We start from the raw sequence: 17,983 nt of genomic DNA, 5'->3' as shown, positions 1-17,983 counted from the left end.
GACTAATAAAGATAGAGCTAAGAATAGATTTAGAATTTCCAGTCTAGAAAGGTGGAATTGAATTAGAGAAAGGAGAGGTTTAGAACATTCATAATTCGTTTTGTTATTCTACTTTATTTTCTGAATATATTTCCTAATTAGTCTCCTCTACCTATACCTGATGTCTCGATTGTCGAAAGTAGTGATAAATGACATTTTGAGTTTGGTGTGTCAAAATTCACCAAAAAACAGAGCATAACTCAGGTGGTGGGTCACTTTGCGGAAAAACAAAACAAAACAAAAACACCATAATTTCATGATATTTATAGTTTAAATAACAAAATGCATAATTGTAATATATAACTGTATTTATTTAATAAACTAAAAACTAATTATTTAACTTACCTGCTTTGTGACTTCTTTGTTCATTTGTCTGTCTGTTTCTTTTGTTGGTCTTGATATTATTCAACTTGTGTGGGGCGCTGTGAACTGATAAGTGAGAGGGAGGGGGAATTCTTTAAGTAACCTGCCTATTAGTGACTTTTTTGGTTGCTGAATTTCATTGGTTAAATCTTTAATTGAATGTTGGTATTTTGTACACTTCAAGCCCAAGCAAGGGCTACTAACTTCATCTGTCAATCTGTTTCTTTTGTTGGTTTTGGTATTAATGCTGAGAATAAGGACTAACAGAAGTACATAGAGGGAAAAATTGTGAGTAAAGCCATTGCTATATTTTTCAGGGTGCTAAAAGTGTCTGGTAATGGGTTCTAGGCTCTCCTGCATTATACTTGGGCTGGAGCCTCGCCCAGTCTTCCGCAGGGCCCTGCCCCATCCCACCCCTCCCCATCTGGCTGGCCTGGAGCACCAGTAGAGCAGTAACTGCTGCATGCCAGCCTGCTTGCCCACTTGAGCTCCTTCCTCGTGTATGCTTCTCCTCCCCACCTCCAAACACCAGCCACCTAGTGCTCCGCTCACCACAACCCCCCTCTTGCCCGTGTGGCCAGCACATGGCCTGGCCAGGGAATGGCCATGGCCAAGGCTATGGTTGCACGTTGAGCCTGCATGAGGCCTCATGTCATTGAAAATGGTGTCACAGGTCTAAAGCCCATCCTTCAAGATTCTCTTCCTTTTTCATGAGTATTTCAATAAAATCCTGGTGCCATGCTACTCTATGTTTTTGATATTATCTGACTCAAATAATTCATACAAATGTGTGAGTGGTTTAACTTTTCAAGGGTTTTTTGTGTTGTAGGAGAGTAGTTTGTTAATCTCAAATAATTTCTGAATACAAATCAAAACAAATTTGAAGTGCCACCTTACATCTAGCATGTTGGCCAGTAAAGGAAAATAATAAATGTTGAAGAGGATGTGGCAAAATTGGGACATTAATGCACTGCTGGTGTAGTTGTGAATTGATCCAACTATTCTGGAAGTCAATTTGGAATTATGCCCATAGAACTTTAAAAAAATGCATACTTTTTGATCCAGCAATACCACTCCAGGGTTTGTACCCCAAAGAGATATAGAAAAATGGGGATGGACCTGTTTCCTACAAAAAATATTTTTAACTGTACTTTTTGTGGTGGCAAAAAAATTGGAAACTGGAGGGATGTCCCCCGATTGGGAAATGGTTGAACAAATTGTGATATATGATGGTGATAGATGAACCAGATAATTTCCAAAAGAATTGGAATGAGGTACATGACCTGATGTGGAGTGAAATGAATAGAACTAGGAGAACATTATACACAGTAACTGAAACATGTGGGATGATCAAATGTAACAGACTGTTACTAATAGAAATACAATGATTCAGGACAATTATGAGGGACTTTTATGAGGAAAGAATACTATCCACACCTAGAGAAAGAACTGACAGAGTAGAAATGCAGAAGAAAACATGATTTATCACTTGTTTATATGGGTATAGGATTTGGGGTTTAGTTTTAAAAGATTACTCTATTACAAAAATGAATAATATGGAAATAGATTTTGAGTGATAATACATAATATAACTCAGTGAAATTGCTTGTCATCTCCATGAGTGAAGAGGGAGACAACATGAATCATATAACCATGGGAAACTTATGTGTAAATTTGTTATTGGAATAAAAGAAAGAAAAATTTTTAAAAATATGTAGAATAGAGATGAGCAAGGGTCCTTGCATTATTCCTTACTGCATTTGTCTGCTCCCAACATCACAAACAAGCAAACAAACTGTAAGAATTCTTAAAACTGCAGTTTATTTTTATTAGAAAAACATCCTTACCACTTATCTTAGTTTAGATACTTTGTACTTTACAGGGTTTAATAAAACAGAATTGTTCCTTTGGTTAACAGTTGAGTTAGGAACATTGAATTAAAAATTATATTCATCATAATCTTTACTCATAGTGTTTTTAGGTTTACAAAACACATTCTGTTTAACTCTTTGGGGTAGTATCCTCATGTTATAAGGAAATCCTACTAGGGAAGGATTAATAATGTGACTTGCTCAAGGTCTTACAGCTAGTTATTACATCTAAGATTCTAACCTAGGCTTTCAGTTCCAAGTCTGGAATTTTCCCCATTGTTTCACAATTCCAGTTTTTTCCTTTTAATTTTCCTCCTATTTTTTCCTCTTATTTTTCTTTTTGTTCTTCCTTTAATATTTTATTACTCATGAACTTATTGTGAAATTTTTGTTACCTGATTTGACTTATTGGCACTTATCTCCATCTTTATCTTTGTGTACTAAATTATTAGAGTTGGAAGGAATCTTGAAGATAATTTTCCCCCACCTCCCTCATTTTATAGACAAGTATATTAAGATCTAAAGAAAGGATACTGAGATAATGGCAAGAGTAGGAATAGAACCCAGGTTTCTCCAGTTATAGTCCTGTTCCCTTTCTAAAGTACCACAAACTTTCGAACCAATGTTTGTTATCTTTGCTTTGGTTTTAGGTCAGACTGAGTTGAAATGTTTCTCTTTTGATCTTTAAAACTTAATTTAGAAAGAGATGCTTTCAACCTCCCACTGTCATCCCAGCCCCCACCCCCATATGCTCTATTTTATTTATGCTATTTTATGTGCTTGACTTTGGTGAGGTTCTTATACAAATACTCCCATTATAAAAGTATATGATGATAAGTAAAAATAATTGCTCTCTTCATATTTTATAGGTCCATTACATTATAGACATTACATTCATGGGTGTTATTTAAGTGTGTGCCCTTACCCCAATTTCCTCTCCTTAGCTCTGGGTTATCTTTATATATGACTCACCTTTCCTCTTCAGCTTTTCTTTGTTTGTTTTCTTTCTTGCTATCTCCCAAGATTCATTTAAATTTTGGATGAATGAGAAAGAGATTATAGCCCAGCCCTTAGTTTTTTTTCTCCCTCTTCTTGTATTAGCCCATTTTAGTTATGTTCTTGAATGTATTGTAGAAGCTTGGTCTTTCATATAATTTCAGTCCTTTCTCTGCACCCCATTCCCTATATTTGTGTGTGTGTGTGTGTGTGTGTGTGTGCATATGTACCCATATTCACACAGGTACTTTACTCCAAACCTTTTTTAGGCTTTGGTTTCCTCCTCAGAAAATGAGAGTTAGAGTAGATCTTCTCTGAGGGCCATCTTAACCCTTAATCTATGATCCTACAATCTTTTTTGCAGGACAGGAAGAATTTAACAATCTTTCTTTCCTAAAGTGCTTGATTTTGTCATTAAAAAATACATAAAGTTATAAGAACATAAGATAAAAACTGTTGGCATATTTTGTTTATAAGACTGTCATTCTTAGTACTTTATCTTATTCAGGTTACCACAATTGTTTTTTTTTTTTAGAATCTATTCTGCTCTAACCTTATGTGGAGAAATGATCATTGTCTGTGTGTGCTCCTTCCATTTGTTTTAGTTCCAAATTCCCCCCTCCCCCCTTTTTTCTATTTACTTAGATTTTATTTGTTACTTTGCAATTCTTTCAGGACATGATTTGTTACTGATATTTTATAACCATTTCTGTATTTTTCTTTTTTCTTATATTGTGTCTTCCTTTCCTTATCTCATATTTTATATAGGTCTTGTTCAGCGCTGTGTGGTTATCCAGAAAGATGACAATGGATATGGGCTGACGGTCAGTGGAGACAACCCAGTCTTCGTACAGTCTGTTAAAGAAGGCAAGCAGTTCTTTGTACACATGTTGATAACAGCATTTTGCTTCTTAGGAAGTAAAAGGGTAAGATTAGAAAAGCTTGATTCATGACCCACACTTTTTCTTTTTTGTTTTTAAGTAGACTAGCTTGTATCTATTATAAGCTACAGTAGGTAAAGTATGGGCTTACTTTGCTCTACATTTAAGAGTGAAATTATCACATAATGCTCGTTAAGTGTTTTATATAAGTAGTTTTTATTTATTGTAAAAAATGTGCATGTACACTTGCACATACATATAAATGTTCACACATATAGGTTTATATGTATGTGTATCTATTTGTATATATGTACATCTATGCATAAAAGTCTACCTGTTCATCTTACATCTCAGACTACAATGTATTTGTTATAGGATACTTCAATGAGAAAACTCCCTGAACCAACACAGATTAACACCTGTTCTGTAGATTGTGATTGCTTGGGGTCATTGAGAGGTTAAGTGACTTTGCTTGGGGTTATACAACTAATATATGTGAGAGACAAAACTTGAACTTCCCGATAGTGAGGTCTGCTCTCTGTCCACTAGTGTGTATGTGCTTACATATGTGTTACCTATGGCAGAAAAACTGAATTCCTGACATTCATTTATTTGTAACAGTAGGGATTTTTTACAGAGATCTTGAATAAAGCACAGGCTCAAGAATAACTTAAGATCATTCTAATATTGATTGAAGCCAAAGAAACAAATTTAATTTCATGTAACCAAATTTTTCTTTAGATGGAGCAGCCATGCGGGCTGGAGTACAAACAGGTGATCGAATCATCAAGGTCAGAAAGATTTTTTTTTCTTTCATTGATATTCTATGGAATGATATACTGATGCACTTCTTGACCAATGCTTTCTTAAACAGCATCCAAGTGGCATGTTATGCATATATTATAGGTAGAAAAAAAAACACTGATTATATTTTAGTTCAGTTTGGCTAACATTTGTCAAATTTTTACTAGTAGAAAAGGACATTGTGCTTAGAGCTAATAATATGAAAATTATACTAGACATTGTGTCTGTTGTCAGATAGTTTATATAACCTAGTAGGGATTTGTCAAAAAATGGTCTATTAAACAAAATGTGAGAAATCTCATAAGTTTTAGAGGCTTGGTTAATATGTAAATTCATAATATTTGAAAATGAACTTATTAAAATGTTTATAAATTAGACTGGGGGTATATAATATTTTCCTAAAAATGTTATTTACTCCTTTATCTTTTTATTTGGGTATTCTACATCTTGGCTGTGGAGTTTGTTTATAAGAAAAAAACAAAAATGTCTCATATTTCCAAGTACTCTTCACTCTGGAGGATTTGGAAAGTCATTGTGTGATAATATCACCATTTGAATATGATATAATATGCTTCATTTTAATTCATATCTTATGCTCATATTCCTTATAGTGTTAAATGTATATTAATTAGCAATATGAATAATGATGAAGGAAAAAGGAGTCAAATATATATAAATTTCCTTAGCTCTCCATTACATTATATTATTGATATTTTGTATTGTTTGTGTGAATTTGTAGATTTGAATCCTTTACATTGTTATCATGAATCAGATAAAACCAATTCCCTTTTTCTTATATAGGTAAATGGAACTCTAGTGACTCATTCAAACCATTTGGAAGTGGTAAAGCTTATCAAATGTAAGTGTTATGACATTTTTAATTTGACATTTCATGAAATATTTAAGAAATGTCTGTGTCTGAATCAAAACTATTAATTTACTGACTTCTTTTTGTACTATGGACTCAATTTGTAGACTTCTCTATATTCATAATACTGGAAACATCTGAAAGAAATGCATTGAATTTTAGGGAATTTCTTAGGGATAGAGAGAGAGGGGATGAAAGGAAATGGAAGGTTGTACTCCATGATAAACTAGAAGGGATCTGAGAGATCATCTCATTTAGCTACAGTTTTGCCCAAATAGATTTAGGAATCATCAATGTAGAGATAACAGTTAAAGCTGTGGCAGCTGATGAGGATACAAAGAGACTCTAAAGTATGGGTTCTTAATCTAGAATGGTCCAGGACCTTAAAGAGAATGTGGATAGATTTGGAGAGGTGTCTTATGAACTAGGAACTTTTAATATTTTGATTATTATATTTCAAAATAATTGTTTTCCTTTGTAACTGTATGTACATACTTTTGTTTTAATGTCACCACCCTGTCATTTATTTTAAGCCCTTACCTTCTGCCTTAGAATCAATACTAAGTATTGGTTCCAAGGTGGGCTAGGCAATGGAGGTTAAGTGATTTTCCCAGTGTCACACAGCCAAGAAGTATCTGAGGCCAGATTTGAACTCTTAATCCACTGACAACTTATATGCTCCTTTTTCAAGGATTTTGACTGAGAAAAGGAAGGGAGATAGAATGAGAGCTTGAAGATTTTTTTAGGAAGGGAGAGATTTTGAAATGGTGGAAAACAGTAGGAAATGAACCAGTTGACAGGAAGAGCTTGAAGAATCATTGGGGATGTAGTCTACTGGAAAAGTTGAGAAATATGATCAAGCATGCATTTTGAGGAGTTGACCATAGCAAGGAGAAGAGCTATCTCATTATCAAAGACTGTGGGAAAGAAATTGATTTTAAGATGACATCAAAGAGTTTTGAAGTAAAGAAATTGAGAAAAGAGGAGGCTCAAGTTGAATGACCATTAAAATAATCTGCAAGATATATGATGAGGTAAAGAAGATTTAAAATAGCTTTTATGGAGATTAAGATAGGAAATTATGTAGGATTAGGCACTGACTTGTTCCAATTTGTTGTTGTTGTTGTTCCAATGAGAGTCCATTTGAGGTTGGATAACATGGGATTATAATGTACCCAGTCTGCACAATTGTATGATTTCTTCCAGGTTCATTCAGTAGCTACTAAGTAAGAACAGAAAAAGGTGGTGGGAGTTACCCTGGACTGAAGTTTTATAAAAGAGTATAGCAGATGAAAGGGGCAGGGAGTTCAAGAGATGAAGACAGTGAAGGGTTGAAATGGCTACTTCTTGAGTTGATGTTAGAGATTGAAGGTGAGTAAAAATCAGAGTAAAAATCAGATCAAGGTTAATGACTTGAAAGAACCAGGGAGTAAGGAGAATAGAAGTCCTCCTTTCATTTAGGTTGAAGAATAGATATAGGGAGAGGGAAGAAGGATAAGTGGTTTTCAGATAGTAGAATGCCAGTTTCTAATTTGAGAAGTGGAATACTTGCAAGTAATGGTAATATCTATTGTGTAACCTCATGGTGTATGACTCGGGTGAGTGAAGTAGTTCTTGAGATTTAAGGAGGTTGAAGAAATGGGAGGTGAGAGAGTTTGAGGACGCATTTATATCAGTATTAAAAGTTCGGTAGTATAAAGGAAGGGGGCAAGGAGTATAGAAAAAGATGGATAGTCAAGTGCTGAATTCCTTAAGAAAGGAGGGAGAGGGGCAGCTAAGTAGCACAGTAGATAGAGCAGCACCAGGCCTGGAGTTGGGATGATCTGGGTTCAAATATGACTTCAAACACTTTCTAGCCTTGTGATCTAAGGCAAATCACTCAACCCTAATTGCCTAGTCTGCTGTTCATCTGACTTGGAATTGATACTAAGACAGAAGATAAAGGTTTTTTTGGAAGGGTAAAGAAAGAAATGAGGGAGAATGAACTAGGCATCAATATTCTACAACTCACATAATTTTAGCTTGGTGGAAAAAAAGTTTTAATTATGTCAACAGAGTTAGTCTAAAAAAATTAAAGGAGAGCAAGGAGTATTCCAATTCCTTTCTTCCACCCTAGACCAAATGTAAGGGCTACAGTCAGAATGAGAGAAGGTACAGCCCCTACTGGAAAGAATAGCCTTGAATTCAGTGTTATTACACAAAGAGAGGACTTTGTAAGAGCTAATAGATGGAAAAAGCATAAAAAGGAAGTCCAGGATGAAGGGAAGTTTGGTTCCCGTGGAACAGTAATTCCAGAATGCACCAAGGAAGAGGCATGTCAGTTGGGGTTGGAACATGAATGGAGGTTTGTTGAGGAGGATGAGGATTAAAAAAAAAAAACATGACAAGGGAGCAGGGCACAGTATTATTTATTAGAAGATAAGAGAAACAGAAGAGGCCATATGAGTAATCATGACTATCAGATGGGGTGAGAAGCTCTCATTCTCCAAAGGGTGTTGCATAGAGCACTGGGGCAGGTCTGGCTCTATACCTTTACCTAGGAGGCTAGAAGAGTAGAGGCCCAAGTATTTGGTGAGGGATGGGAAGGTGGCCCTCAGAGCAGATACTGGTCAGTAGTCAAACCTGAATTTGGGTTTGGCCAAGACTTACCTAGTATCCTTGCTTTTCTTCTGGGTACCTGGTGTAGAGGAATGGAGTGTGGCATTGATTGGTAATAAGCCATGGTACCCCAACAGGCAACCACAACTACTTCAGTTTAATTCCATTTGTTCTTATTAGTGGGCATGGTTAGCACTAGTTGGAATCTGGTATGAGACTAAATAACTTGCTAGCTGCTTCCCAGTTCTTGAGCCTGTGATTTTATGAATCATCCTTATAAATATCTTGTGTATATTAAAAGCAATAGCTTAGTTATAGAATCATTGATTGTTAAACCTGAAAGTGTTATTAGTTTGATGCTATTATTTTACAGATGAAAAACTTGAGGCTGAGAGTTGAAATGAATTGTCTAAGCCAGTGGTGTCAAACTCCAATCTAAATGAATCCCTATTGGCTACATAGTCACTTAGAAAACAACAAATTAATATTATCTGTATTATAATGTTTTTTAAAATTTATTTTTAAAACATTTCTGCATCATATTTTAATCTGATTCCGGTACTTGAGGTTTTCAGGCTGTGAATTTGACACTAGTGGTCTAAGGCAGGCGTCTCCAAACTATGGCCTGCAGGCCACATGTGGCCTCCTGAGGCCATGTATCTAGTCCCCACCACACTTCCAGAAGGGGTACCTCTTTCATTGGTGGTCAGTGAGAGGAGCACTGTATACTGTTGTGGCATTGCAAAGCACAGCATCTCTCACGTACAGTACTACATTTGGTGACATAATCCTTTGCGTGATGCCTTAGAACAAGGCACTGCGCAAAGGATTATGTGGCTGCACAATGGAAGACATCAGCATGGTGAGCGGAGATCTGGGGGAGGGGATTCCGTACTGTGTGTACTGCTGCCCGGTTAGGGTTAGGTTTTTATAGTCTGGCTCCCCAATGGTCTGAGGGACAGTGAACTGGCCCCCTGTATAAAAAGTTTGGGGACCCCTGTTAGATTCTAAGGTAATAAATCATTTGGTGTCTTGACTCCCAAGTCTACTACAAAACACTTTCTGAGTACCTTCATAGTGGCCTTTTCTTAAAGCCAAACAAGCCTGATTCCTCATATATGTCCTATATAATTTTATATGTGTTCATGGATTCCCCTGTTAGGAATGTTAGCTTCTTTGGAGTAGGGGTTTTGTGATTCTTTGTTGTATCTCCAGCACCTAGCACATAGTAGCTGTTTATTAAATATTCTTTGATTGAGTGCTTGGTTACTTTGAAGCAGAGGTAAGAAGAAAGTGCATTCCACACTTATTAAACCTCCCATTCAAAGATGTGGAGATGGGAAATGGAATGTGGTGTAGGATGATCAACAATGAGCAGGTCAGCATGGAGGGACTCTCAAGTATATGAAGGAAAATAATCTGAAGTAATGTCTGACAGTAAATCAGGAGCCAGATTGTGAAGGACTTTAAAAACCAAACAAAAGAAATTGCTTTGTGTATTAGAGGTGAGGAGCCATTGAAGTTTCTTGAATAGGAAAATGTTATGTTCAGTTACTAAATCATGAAAAAAAGTTTAAATGATGCATAGCATACAAGAAGAAAACAAAGAAATATGAAATACATTTTAGAAATATTCCCATAAAAATGACAATTAAAAAATAACAACTTATTAACTATTGGTTACTCTAACATGCATTAATGTGGAAATACTTCATTCTTCAGAAATGCCAGATAAATGAGGCATTGATTTATTTTGTGAATTCATTCAGATTGTATCTTTTCTCCCAATAGCTTTTTCTGCTCTACTGATGCCTAACCAATATTTCCACATACTTTTTTTTTTGGTTCTTAATATACAACTTTGTATTTATCATCTATTGTGTTTCCTACCAGTTTTGTAAAACCAATTTTCCACTTTATTATAATAACTTAATTGCTACCTTCCAGAATTTTAGTAACCCTACTGAACTTGACATTTTAATATGTGGTTTCCTCTGAGTAGATACTCTCTTCACTGGTGTTTATCACCACCAATTCATGCTTTCTTATTCAGGGTGACTCTTTTCTATGTATTATATATTTCTATAAATTCTGAGAAAAGAATTGATTATAATTCTGTTTAGACACAAGTTTCTGTTGTGTTTTTAATATTTCATGGATGCCATTACATCATTTGGGTTACCCATCTATTATGTTGTGTTATTACATAACTGACCACCTCCTTTCCCAGTTTTTATTTATGTGTGTGTGTGTGTGTGTGTGTGTGTGTTTGTGTGTGTGTGTGTGTTTATCTGAGGAAGATGTCTTTATGTAACCTTTTGCATATAAGTTATTGTTGATGCTATACCCGAATCCTCTTAAACCCAATATATGTCTTCTCATTGATCTTTTGGTCACATAAAATTTTGATCCTCCTGAAAGTGTGATATTTCAGGAATAATAGCATTTAGTGTCACCATTAATGTTAATAGATGTATTTAACAAGAGAAATCTACTTGAGGTCATTGGAATCATTGGATATACTATTAATTTTCTTTTTTTTTTCAAACCCTTACCTTATTTCTTAAAATTAATATTAAGTATGCATTCCAAAGCAGAAGAGTTCTAAGTGACAATGTGGGTTAAGTGACTTGCCCAGGGGCATACAGCTAGGCAGTGTCTGAGGACAGATTTTAGGCTTGGTTTTCTATCCACTGAGCCAGGGGGAGGGGGGGGGGAGGAAAGAGAGAAAAAGAGGAAAAAGGTGAAAGAGAGGGAGAACATTAGTTTGGGTATACATAGGCACGTATTTGTGTGGTATGTAAATACACTGTTAAACTTTTATTTTTTTTTAATAGCTTACCTATCTAACTGTAAGGCATAAATTGAAAATGTAGATTCTTCATCTGCTTATTTTCTCCTGTATGGAATATCACAAGTGGCCAGGAATCTCTTTTGAGAAGCTCTGTGTAATGATCCATGGCTTGATATAATTAATGCAATATCATCTGTGAATGGGCAATTAGGTCGCTCAGTGGATGAAGTGTCAGGCCTGGAGTCAGAAAAACTGCTTCCTGAATTGAAATGTGGCTCCAGACTCTTACTTTGTGATCCTGGCCAAGTCACTTAACCCTCTTGGCTTCAGTTTCCTCATCTGTAAAATGAGAAGGAAATGGCAAACTATTATCTTTGCCAAGAAACATTATCTTTGCCAAGAAAACCCCAAATGGGGTCGCAAAATGTCAAACACAACTGAAATAAACATCTGTGAATAATACTAGTATCTGGAGAACTGTTATATATAGAAAAACTCTTGCATTTGGATTTTATATAGGATGTTTTTCATGACAATAGTAATGATATTTATGGACCTATGTGTTCATAAGTTAAGCATTATTTGACATTGATAAACAGAATCATGTAGGATTGTCATATGCATAGAAGTTTGTCCTTTGCAGGAAAGTCTTTAAGGCTGAATGTTATTTTACCAAGACAGTGTTTTTTGGCAATTTGGTCTTGTATTCTGTACACTAATTTGAGAGGCAGTGTTGCTAACGAAAACAGTTGTGGCCTTGAAATTAAGAGAAAATTAGATTCCAATCTCTCCTCTAGCATTTAGTAGTGTGACCATGGGTAAGCCCCTTAACCTCTCAGAGCCTAATTCAAGAAGGAATTGAGAAGCAATATAGTAGTAGAAATAATATTTTTGGAGTCAGAGGACCTAGATTAGAATCCTAGCTTAGATTTTTATTACCAGTTAAACTTTGAGCAAGTCATTTAATCTCTTTAGTTCTCAGTTTCCTTCTCTGTAAAAGGGCAGATTTATATCACATCGTCCTTTCCAGTTCTAAATCTGTACTCTTCAGATCTCACATTTCAAAATTAAAAGCTTTTTATCAAGTTCAAGATGTTATAATTGCACACAGTACACATCTTTTTTTCTTAGTATACCACTTTGTATTTCTAATTTATTGTGCTTTATACCAGTTTTATAAGACCAATTTTCAACTTTTCTTCTGATTTGGTATTAATCTTGGCCATAGCTTGAGCCAGTTGATCTGATTGTAGACACAGTTGAATCTTAAATGACTCCTACAGTGGTATCCAGGTATTAACTGTCCATTAAGATACAATTGGCTTTATTATTTTTGGCAATATTTATTTATTTATTTGTTTATTTTTATTGTATTTGGTCAATTTCAAACATTATTCCTTGGTGACAAAAATCATATTCTATTCCTCCCTCCCCTCCCCTTGCCCTTCCCATTGCCGACACACAATTTCATTGGTTATTACATGTGTCCTTGATCAGAACCTATTTCCATGCTGTTGATGTTTGCACTAGGATGTTCATTTAGGGTCTACATCCCCAACCATATTCCCATCAACCCATGCGATCAAGCAGTTGTTTTTCTTTGGTGTTTTTACTCCCACAGTTTTCTCTCTGAATGTGGATAGTGTTCCTTCTCATAGATCGCTCCGAGTTGTACAGGATCACTGCATTGTCCCTAATGGAGAAGTCCATTACATTCGATTGTACCACAGTCTATCAGTCTCTGTGTACAGTGTTCTCCTGGTTCTGCTCCTTTCACTCTGCATCAATTCCTGGAGTTCTTTCCAGTTAACATGGAATTCCTCCACTTTATTATTCCTTTGAGCACAATAGTATTCCATCACCAACAGATACCACAATTTCTTCAGCCATTCTCCAATTGAAGGGCATCCCCTCATTTTCCAATTTTTTCTACCACAAATAGTGCAGCTATGAATATTCTTGTACAAATCTTTTTCCTTATTATCTCTTTGGGGTACAAACCCAGCAGTGCTTTGGCTGAATCAAAGGGCAGACAGTCTTTTTTAGCGCACTTTGGGCTTAGTTCCAAATTGTCCTTCAGGTTGGATCAATTCACAACTCCACCAGCAATGAATTAATGTCCCTACTTTGCCACATCCCCTCCAGCATTCATTACTTTCCGTTGCTCTCATGTTAGCCAATCTGCTAGGTGTGAGGTGGTACCTCAGAGTTGTTTTGATTTGCATCTTTCTCATTATAAGAGTTTGGCAATATTTAAAGTGTGATACATTTACATATGAAAGAGACCTCAAAGGGTCCCTCCTTTGTCTGATGAGATAATTGAAGCCCAGAAAGTTATTAAGTGAATTGCGCAAAGTTCCATATAGTTAGTGTCAAAAGTGGGATTTGAGCACAAGTTCTCTGACTCCATCATAAGTATTTTTTCTACCATTCCAGCTGCTTCCTGCTTCCCTCCTTTGGTATTTACTATATATCTCTCTTTATGAAGTAGGCATTTATGATACATAATTGTGAGGTTTCTAATTAACTCTTTCATTTTTTTAATCAGAGACCATACTTTCCCACATATTTTTTTTCTTGTTTTATACTCTGCCCACATTTACATTAAATTCCCAAAATATCAAGACACATGTTAACTTGGTTTGTAGGATCAGGTCAAATTTTCTTTAGAATTCTCTTTCTACATTAAATGTTGATACAAAAATTAAAATGGGTTTCATGGCTGGACCTTTTATTAAGCTCTGTAGAAGTTCCATAGAGGAAAATGACAAGTATTATATGAAATTTTGTTTAGGTATACAATAAAACTAATAATTCTATCATTTCTTTTATTCACCTCCTGAAGAGAATCTGCAATCCATCTTTCTATTGTTAGGGTCTGAGTGCCTTTTATCTTTTGGTTTAATTTCTCATGATAATATCAATAGGCATGTGGCTCAGTTCTTAACTCAATGATCATTTTTGTATCCCTAGCACCCAGCTAAAATCCCAACACAAAGTAGGTACTTAATAAATGCTTAACTATTTAGTGAGTAGATGAGGATTGCATACTTAAAATAACAGTAATATAATGTTAGTAGAAGATAAAAAAGCCAGATAGATGATCCTTGGACTCTTGTGTCCTCTTATCACTGATGTATTCACTCTAGAAACTGAAGAGGACTTTTGTTTCCATCATGGGTTTCCATGGTCAAATAATTCATCAGCTTCTTGTTATCCTTCTGGTAGAAAGCCACATAGCTGGGCTGGTCCTCAGCACACAATCCATTTCCAGGACTACTTTCAAAGTCTCTTTAGTTTGATTGAACCTTCTGAAGTTTCTACTCTGATGACATAGCTTCCAAGAACCCAGAGAAAGTTCTATAACCTAAGACATCAGAATAAGACTTTTGTGAAGTTTGAAGTTCTAATAGCTCATTCTTTGAACAGAAAATAGTACGTTTGAAATTCCCTAACTGCTATGTATGGTTTTTATAGCCCCTTGATTTCAGCTGGTCTTAGTATTAATCTCATGTCATTATTCTTTAAGAGCCTCCCTTTTTAGAGATGATTAATAAATGATAATATTTTCTGGGTTAGTCAGTTTTTTTTTTAGACCTGAGAAGAAAAGATTTTAATTTTCCATTTTAATTTTTCACTTAAAAATGTGGTAAAATAAAGCATTAAGCATTAACTGGGAAGCAAGGGTTCTGGATTTTAATTTCTGCTTTGCCACTACTTAATTGTGTGATATTGGATCATTCACTTAATTTAAATAAGCTTCTTCAATGTTATCCTCTAGAAAATGAGAGATTTGAGCAAGCTGACTTAAGCAGTTCCTTTTAGTTCTTAATTCTCTAAATGTAAAGCTTCTATAAACATGAAAAATCTATATCAGTGTTATTTTCTTCCCTTTTTTTGCCTGTCCAACTCCTGTTGCCCTCTTTCCTCCGTAGCGGGTTCCTATGTAGCTCTCACTGTTCAGGGACGCCCACCTGGGTCGCCCCAGATTCCATTAGCTGATTCTGAAGTGGAGCCAGCAGCCTTTGGACATATGTCTCCCATCATGACATCCCCCCATTCACCTGGAACATCTGGAAATACAGAGAGAATCACCAGTCCAGTATTGATGGGGGTAAGTATAGTTTAAAAAGTCTTGGAAAGATCCGATCTATAGAATGATGTCTGGAGTTGAAAGCCTACATGTACATTAAAAATTATATGATATGTTTTCTAGTCCAAGAAATGAGAAAACAGTAGGGTAACAGGTGATTGAAATGTACCAGGCAAATTGAGTAAGAGAAGTATTTTACATTACCTGCCTAGATAGCTTCCTTTTTCCAATCAGTGCTATTAATGCCTAATATTTCTAAGAACCAAATTTAGTATAAGATATGGAAAGTCAGAAATTCCCATTTGATCATTTGGCTTTAAAAGGGTCATAGCTATGGGTCCTTGTAATTGGCCACCTCTAGAACAGTCTAGAATAGAGGAAATTCTTATTACTTACCTACAAATTGAACAGAGGCACAGAATTGTTCTTTTTAAATTTGTTTTTTGCTGACTTTTCTTCTTTTGCTTTGTTTTTCAGGAAGAAAACAATGTAGTTCACAGCCAGAAAGTAGAAATTCTGAGGAAGATGCTACAGAAAGAGCAGGAACGGCTACAGGTACCAAATTAGAAATGGAACCAGTCTCAGTCAGTACCACATTAATGGTGTTCACTGATAACCCCTTAGGAGCAATAAGTGGCCTTTGCTATATCAGGTTTTGGTGAATGACAAAATATCTTTCATAATTCAGTTGTTACAAGAAGATTACAGCCGCACACCTGCTCCACGATTGCTTAAGGAGATCCAGGAAGCCAAGAAACACATCCCTCAGTTGCAAGAGCAGTTATCCAAAGCAACAGGCTCTGCTCAGGTAATACCACTATTTGAATGCTCTTTAGTCTTTCAGTTATTTCTTCAAGAAATTTTTCAAATAAACTGACAAATGACTAAAGAAAGTCATGTATTTCTTTGAACTTATCTTCTTACAGGAAGCACTGTGTGGGAAATTGCAGAAATTTTGATGAACTATAAGAAACTATGTCTTTGGTTAACTTATGTGCTTAGGATTTCCCATTTTTATGCCTTTTAAAAATACTAATTTTCAAAGAAGTTACATGAGTTTGATCTTATTTGATATACTACTAAAGAGTTCTAAGAAATACTACTCTTATGTTCATTGTGCCCCCTGAAAACAAGATGATACATTTTCTGTGGTTTTAATGGATTCCATTTAAAGGTGACATTATTGGCAGAAGTGATAGAGATACTGCCTTACTGGAAAAAATGACCATGTATTTGCAGTGGCAAAAATTTTTAAGTAAGTTCTATAGTATTAAAATCTAAGCCATAATAGTTAACATTTATATCGTACTTACTTTGTGCCAGGCACTGTGGTAAGTGCTTTACCATTATGATCTCATTTGGTCTTCCCAACAACTCTTAGAGATAGATGCCATTATTATCCCTATTTTAGAGGTGGGGAAACTGAGTCAGAAAGAAGTTAAATTACTTGCCCAGGTTACACAGCTAAATCAGTGTCTGAGTACAGATTTGAGCTCAGATTTTCTTGACTCAAGGCCTAGCATTCTATCTACACTGCACCACCTTGCTGCATGTTCCAGAATTCCATCTTAAAGCAAACCATTGTATATAACATTTACATGAGGATTAAAAAACAAAAACAAAAAAACTGTTCCTATGCCCACATTGGCTTATTTATGATGGTTATCACTTGACACTGAATATCTCTATGTCAAAGAGTTGAGATAGGTCATCTAGTTTAACAACCATATTTTACAGATAGATAAACTAAGGCCTTGTTAAATTTAATTGTGGTTGGACTGAATATTTATATAGGTGGTTGCCAGGGATTTAATTTCTAAATCCCAAAATGAATTATTAAAGTAAATGGAATTTGTTGTAGTTATTTATAATAGAGGGAAGATATTAAGGAAGAGAGAAAAGGCATGGGGGAGAAGAGGGAGGGAGGGAGAGGGAGAGGTCTGGCTTCGATGGATACCAATTAGAATTTCTAAGACCCAGCCAGGGAAGAGAGTCTCAAAACAATAGGCCTTTCCTGGAGGCTTCATGCCTCCAGAAAGACAGGGTCACTAAGTCAGCCTTTCACTCACCAGTGGTGACCTTCTAAATGGAAAGAGGTCTGAGTTTCTGCTGATCTCCTCTAATTGAATCCTTCTTCTGGCCTCTGGTCCTCTTTTTAAAGAGCTTTTTCTCTTGTGTCCCCTCCCCTAAAATTTCACATCTACCAATCACAGCAGACACTTTTCTCCAGGACTGCCCACTCTTTATTTCACACCTTCTTTGGTTAGATTATACCTTTTTGGGTTACTTAACACCTTTTTTGGGTAGTTCACCTTTTGTGGTTACTTAACACCTTTTTGTAGTTAAAATGGGTAAATATACTTCAAATACTGAATTATCACCTTTTGGGGATGAAAATCTAAAAATAGATTGTGGATTACAATTCAATCTTCCCAATAAAGCAAGAGCTAAGTACCTTCATTGTTATAATCAGGGGATTACAACTTAATTTTCACAGCCTGAAGGAGCTATTCTGTGTTCAAGGTCAAACAACTAGTTAACAAAGATTTAGGTCCTCTGGTAGTGTGAATCGAATGAATTCTCCAAATCGAGTTTAAATGATATGCCCAAATTCACAGAGGTAATAAGTGGATAATCCAGAATTTGTACCCAAGTCTACTGATTTCCGAATCCATT

At 35.6% G+C, this 17,983-nt stretch overlaps 1 protein-coding gene across 4 annotated transcripts in view; it reads left to right on the top strand.

The window, feature by feature from the left end:
• Positions 1-17,983, top strand: part of ARHGEF12 (Rho guanine nucleotide exchange factor 12) — a 227,338-nt gene that overhangs the window by 140,039 nt on the left and 69,316 nt on the right. For 3 of the 4 annotated variants that reach the window (XM_007494637.3, XM_056794216.1, XM_007494636.3), the window contains 6 exons: positions 4,038-4,136; positions 4,892-4,941; positions 5,756-5,813; positions 15,150-15,328; positions 15,785-15,862; positions 15,996-16,115. In XM_007494637.3, coding sequence (XP_007494699.2) covers positions 4,038-4,136; positions 4,892-4,941; positions 5,756-5,813; positions 15,150-15,328; positions 15,785-15,862; positions 15,996-16,115 — 584 coding nt within the window. Of the gene's footprint in view, positions 1-4,037; positions 4,196-4,891; positions 4,942-5,755; positions 5,814-15,149; positions 15,329-15,784; positions 15,863-15,995; positions 16,116-17,983 lie in introns of those variants that run through there. The other variant, XM_016433793.2, reaches the window with a different exon arrangement.

Source organism: Monodelphis domestica, chromosome 4 (assembly GCF_027887165.1).
Source record: "Monodelphis domestica isolate mMonDom1 chromosome 4, mMonDom1.pri, whole genome shotgun sequence".
Classification (NCBI taxonomy): domain Eukaryota; kingdom Metazoa; phylum Chordata; class Mammalia; order Didelphimorphia; family Didelphidae; genus Monodelphis; species Monodelphis domestica.
Note: the sequence above shows the minus strand (reverse complement) of the source record. Positions and strands in the feature narration are given on the sequence as shown.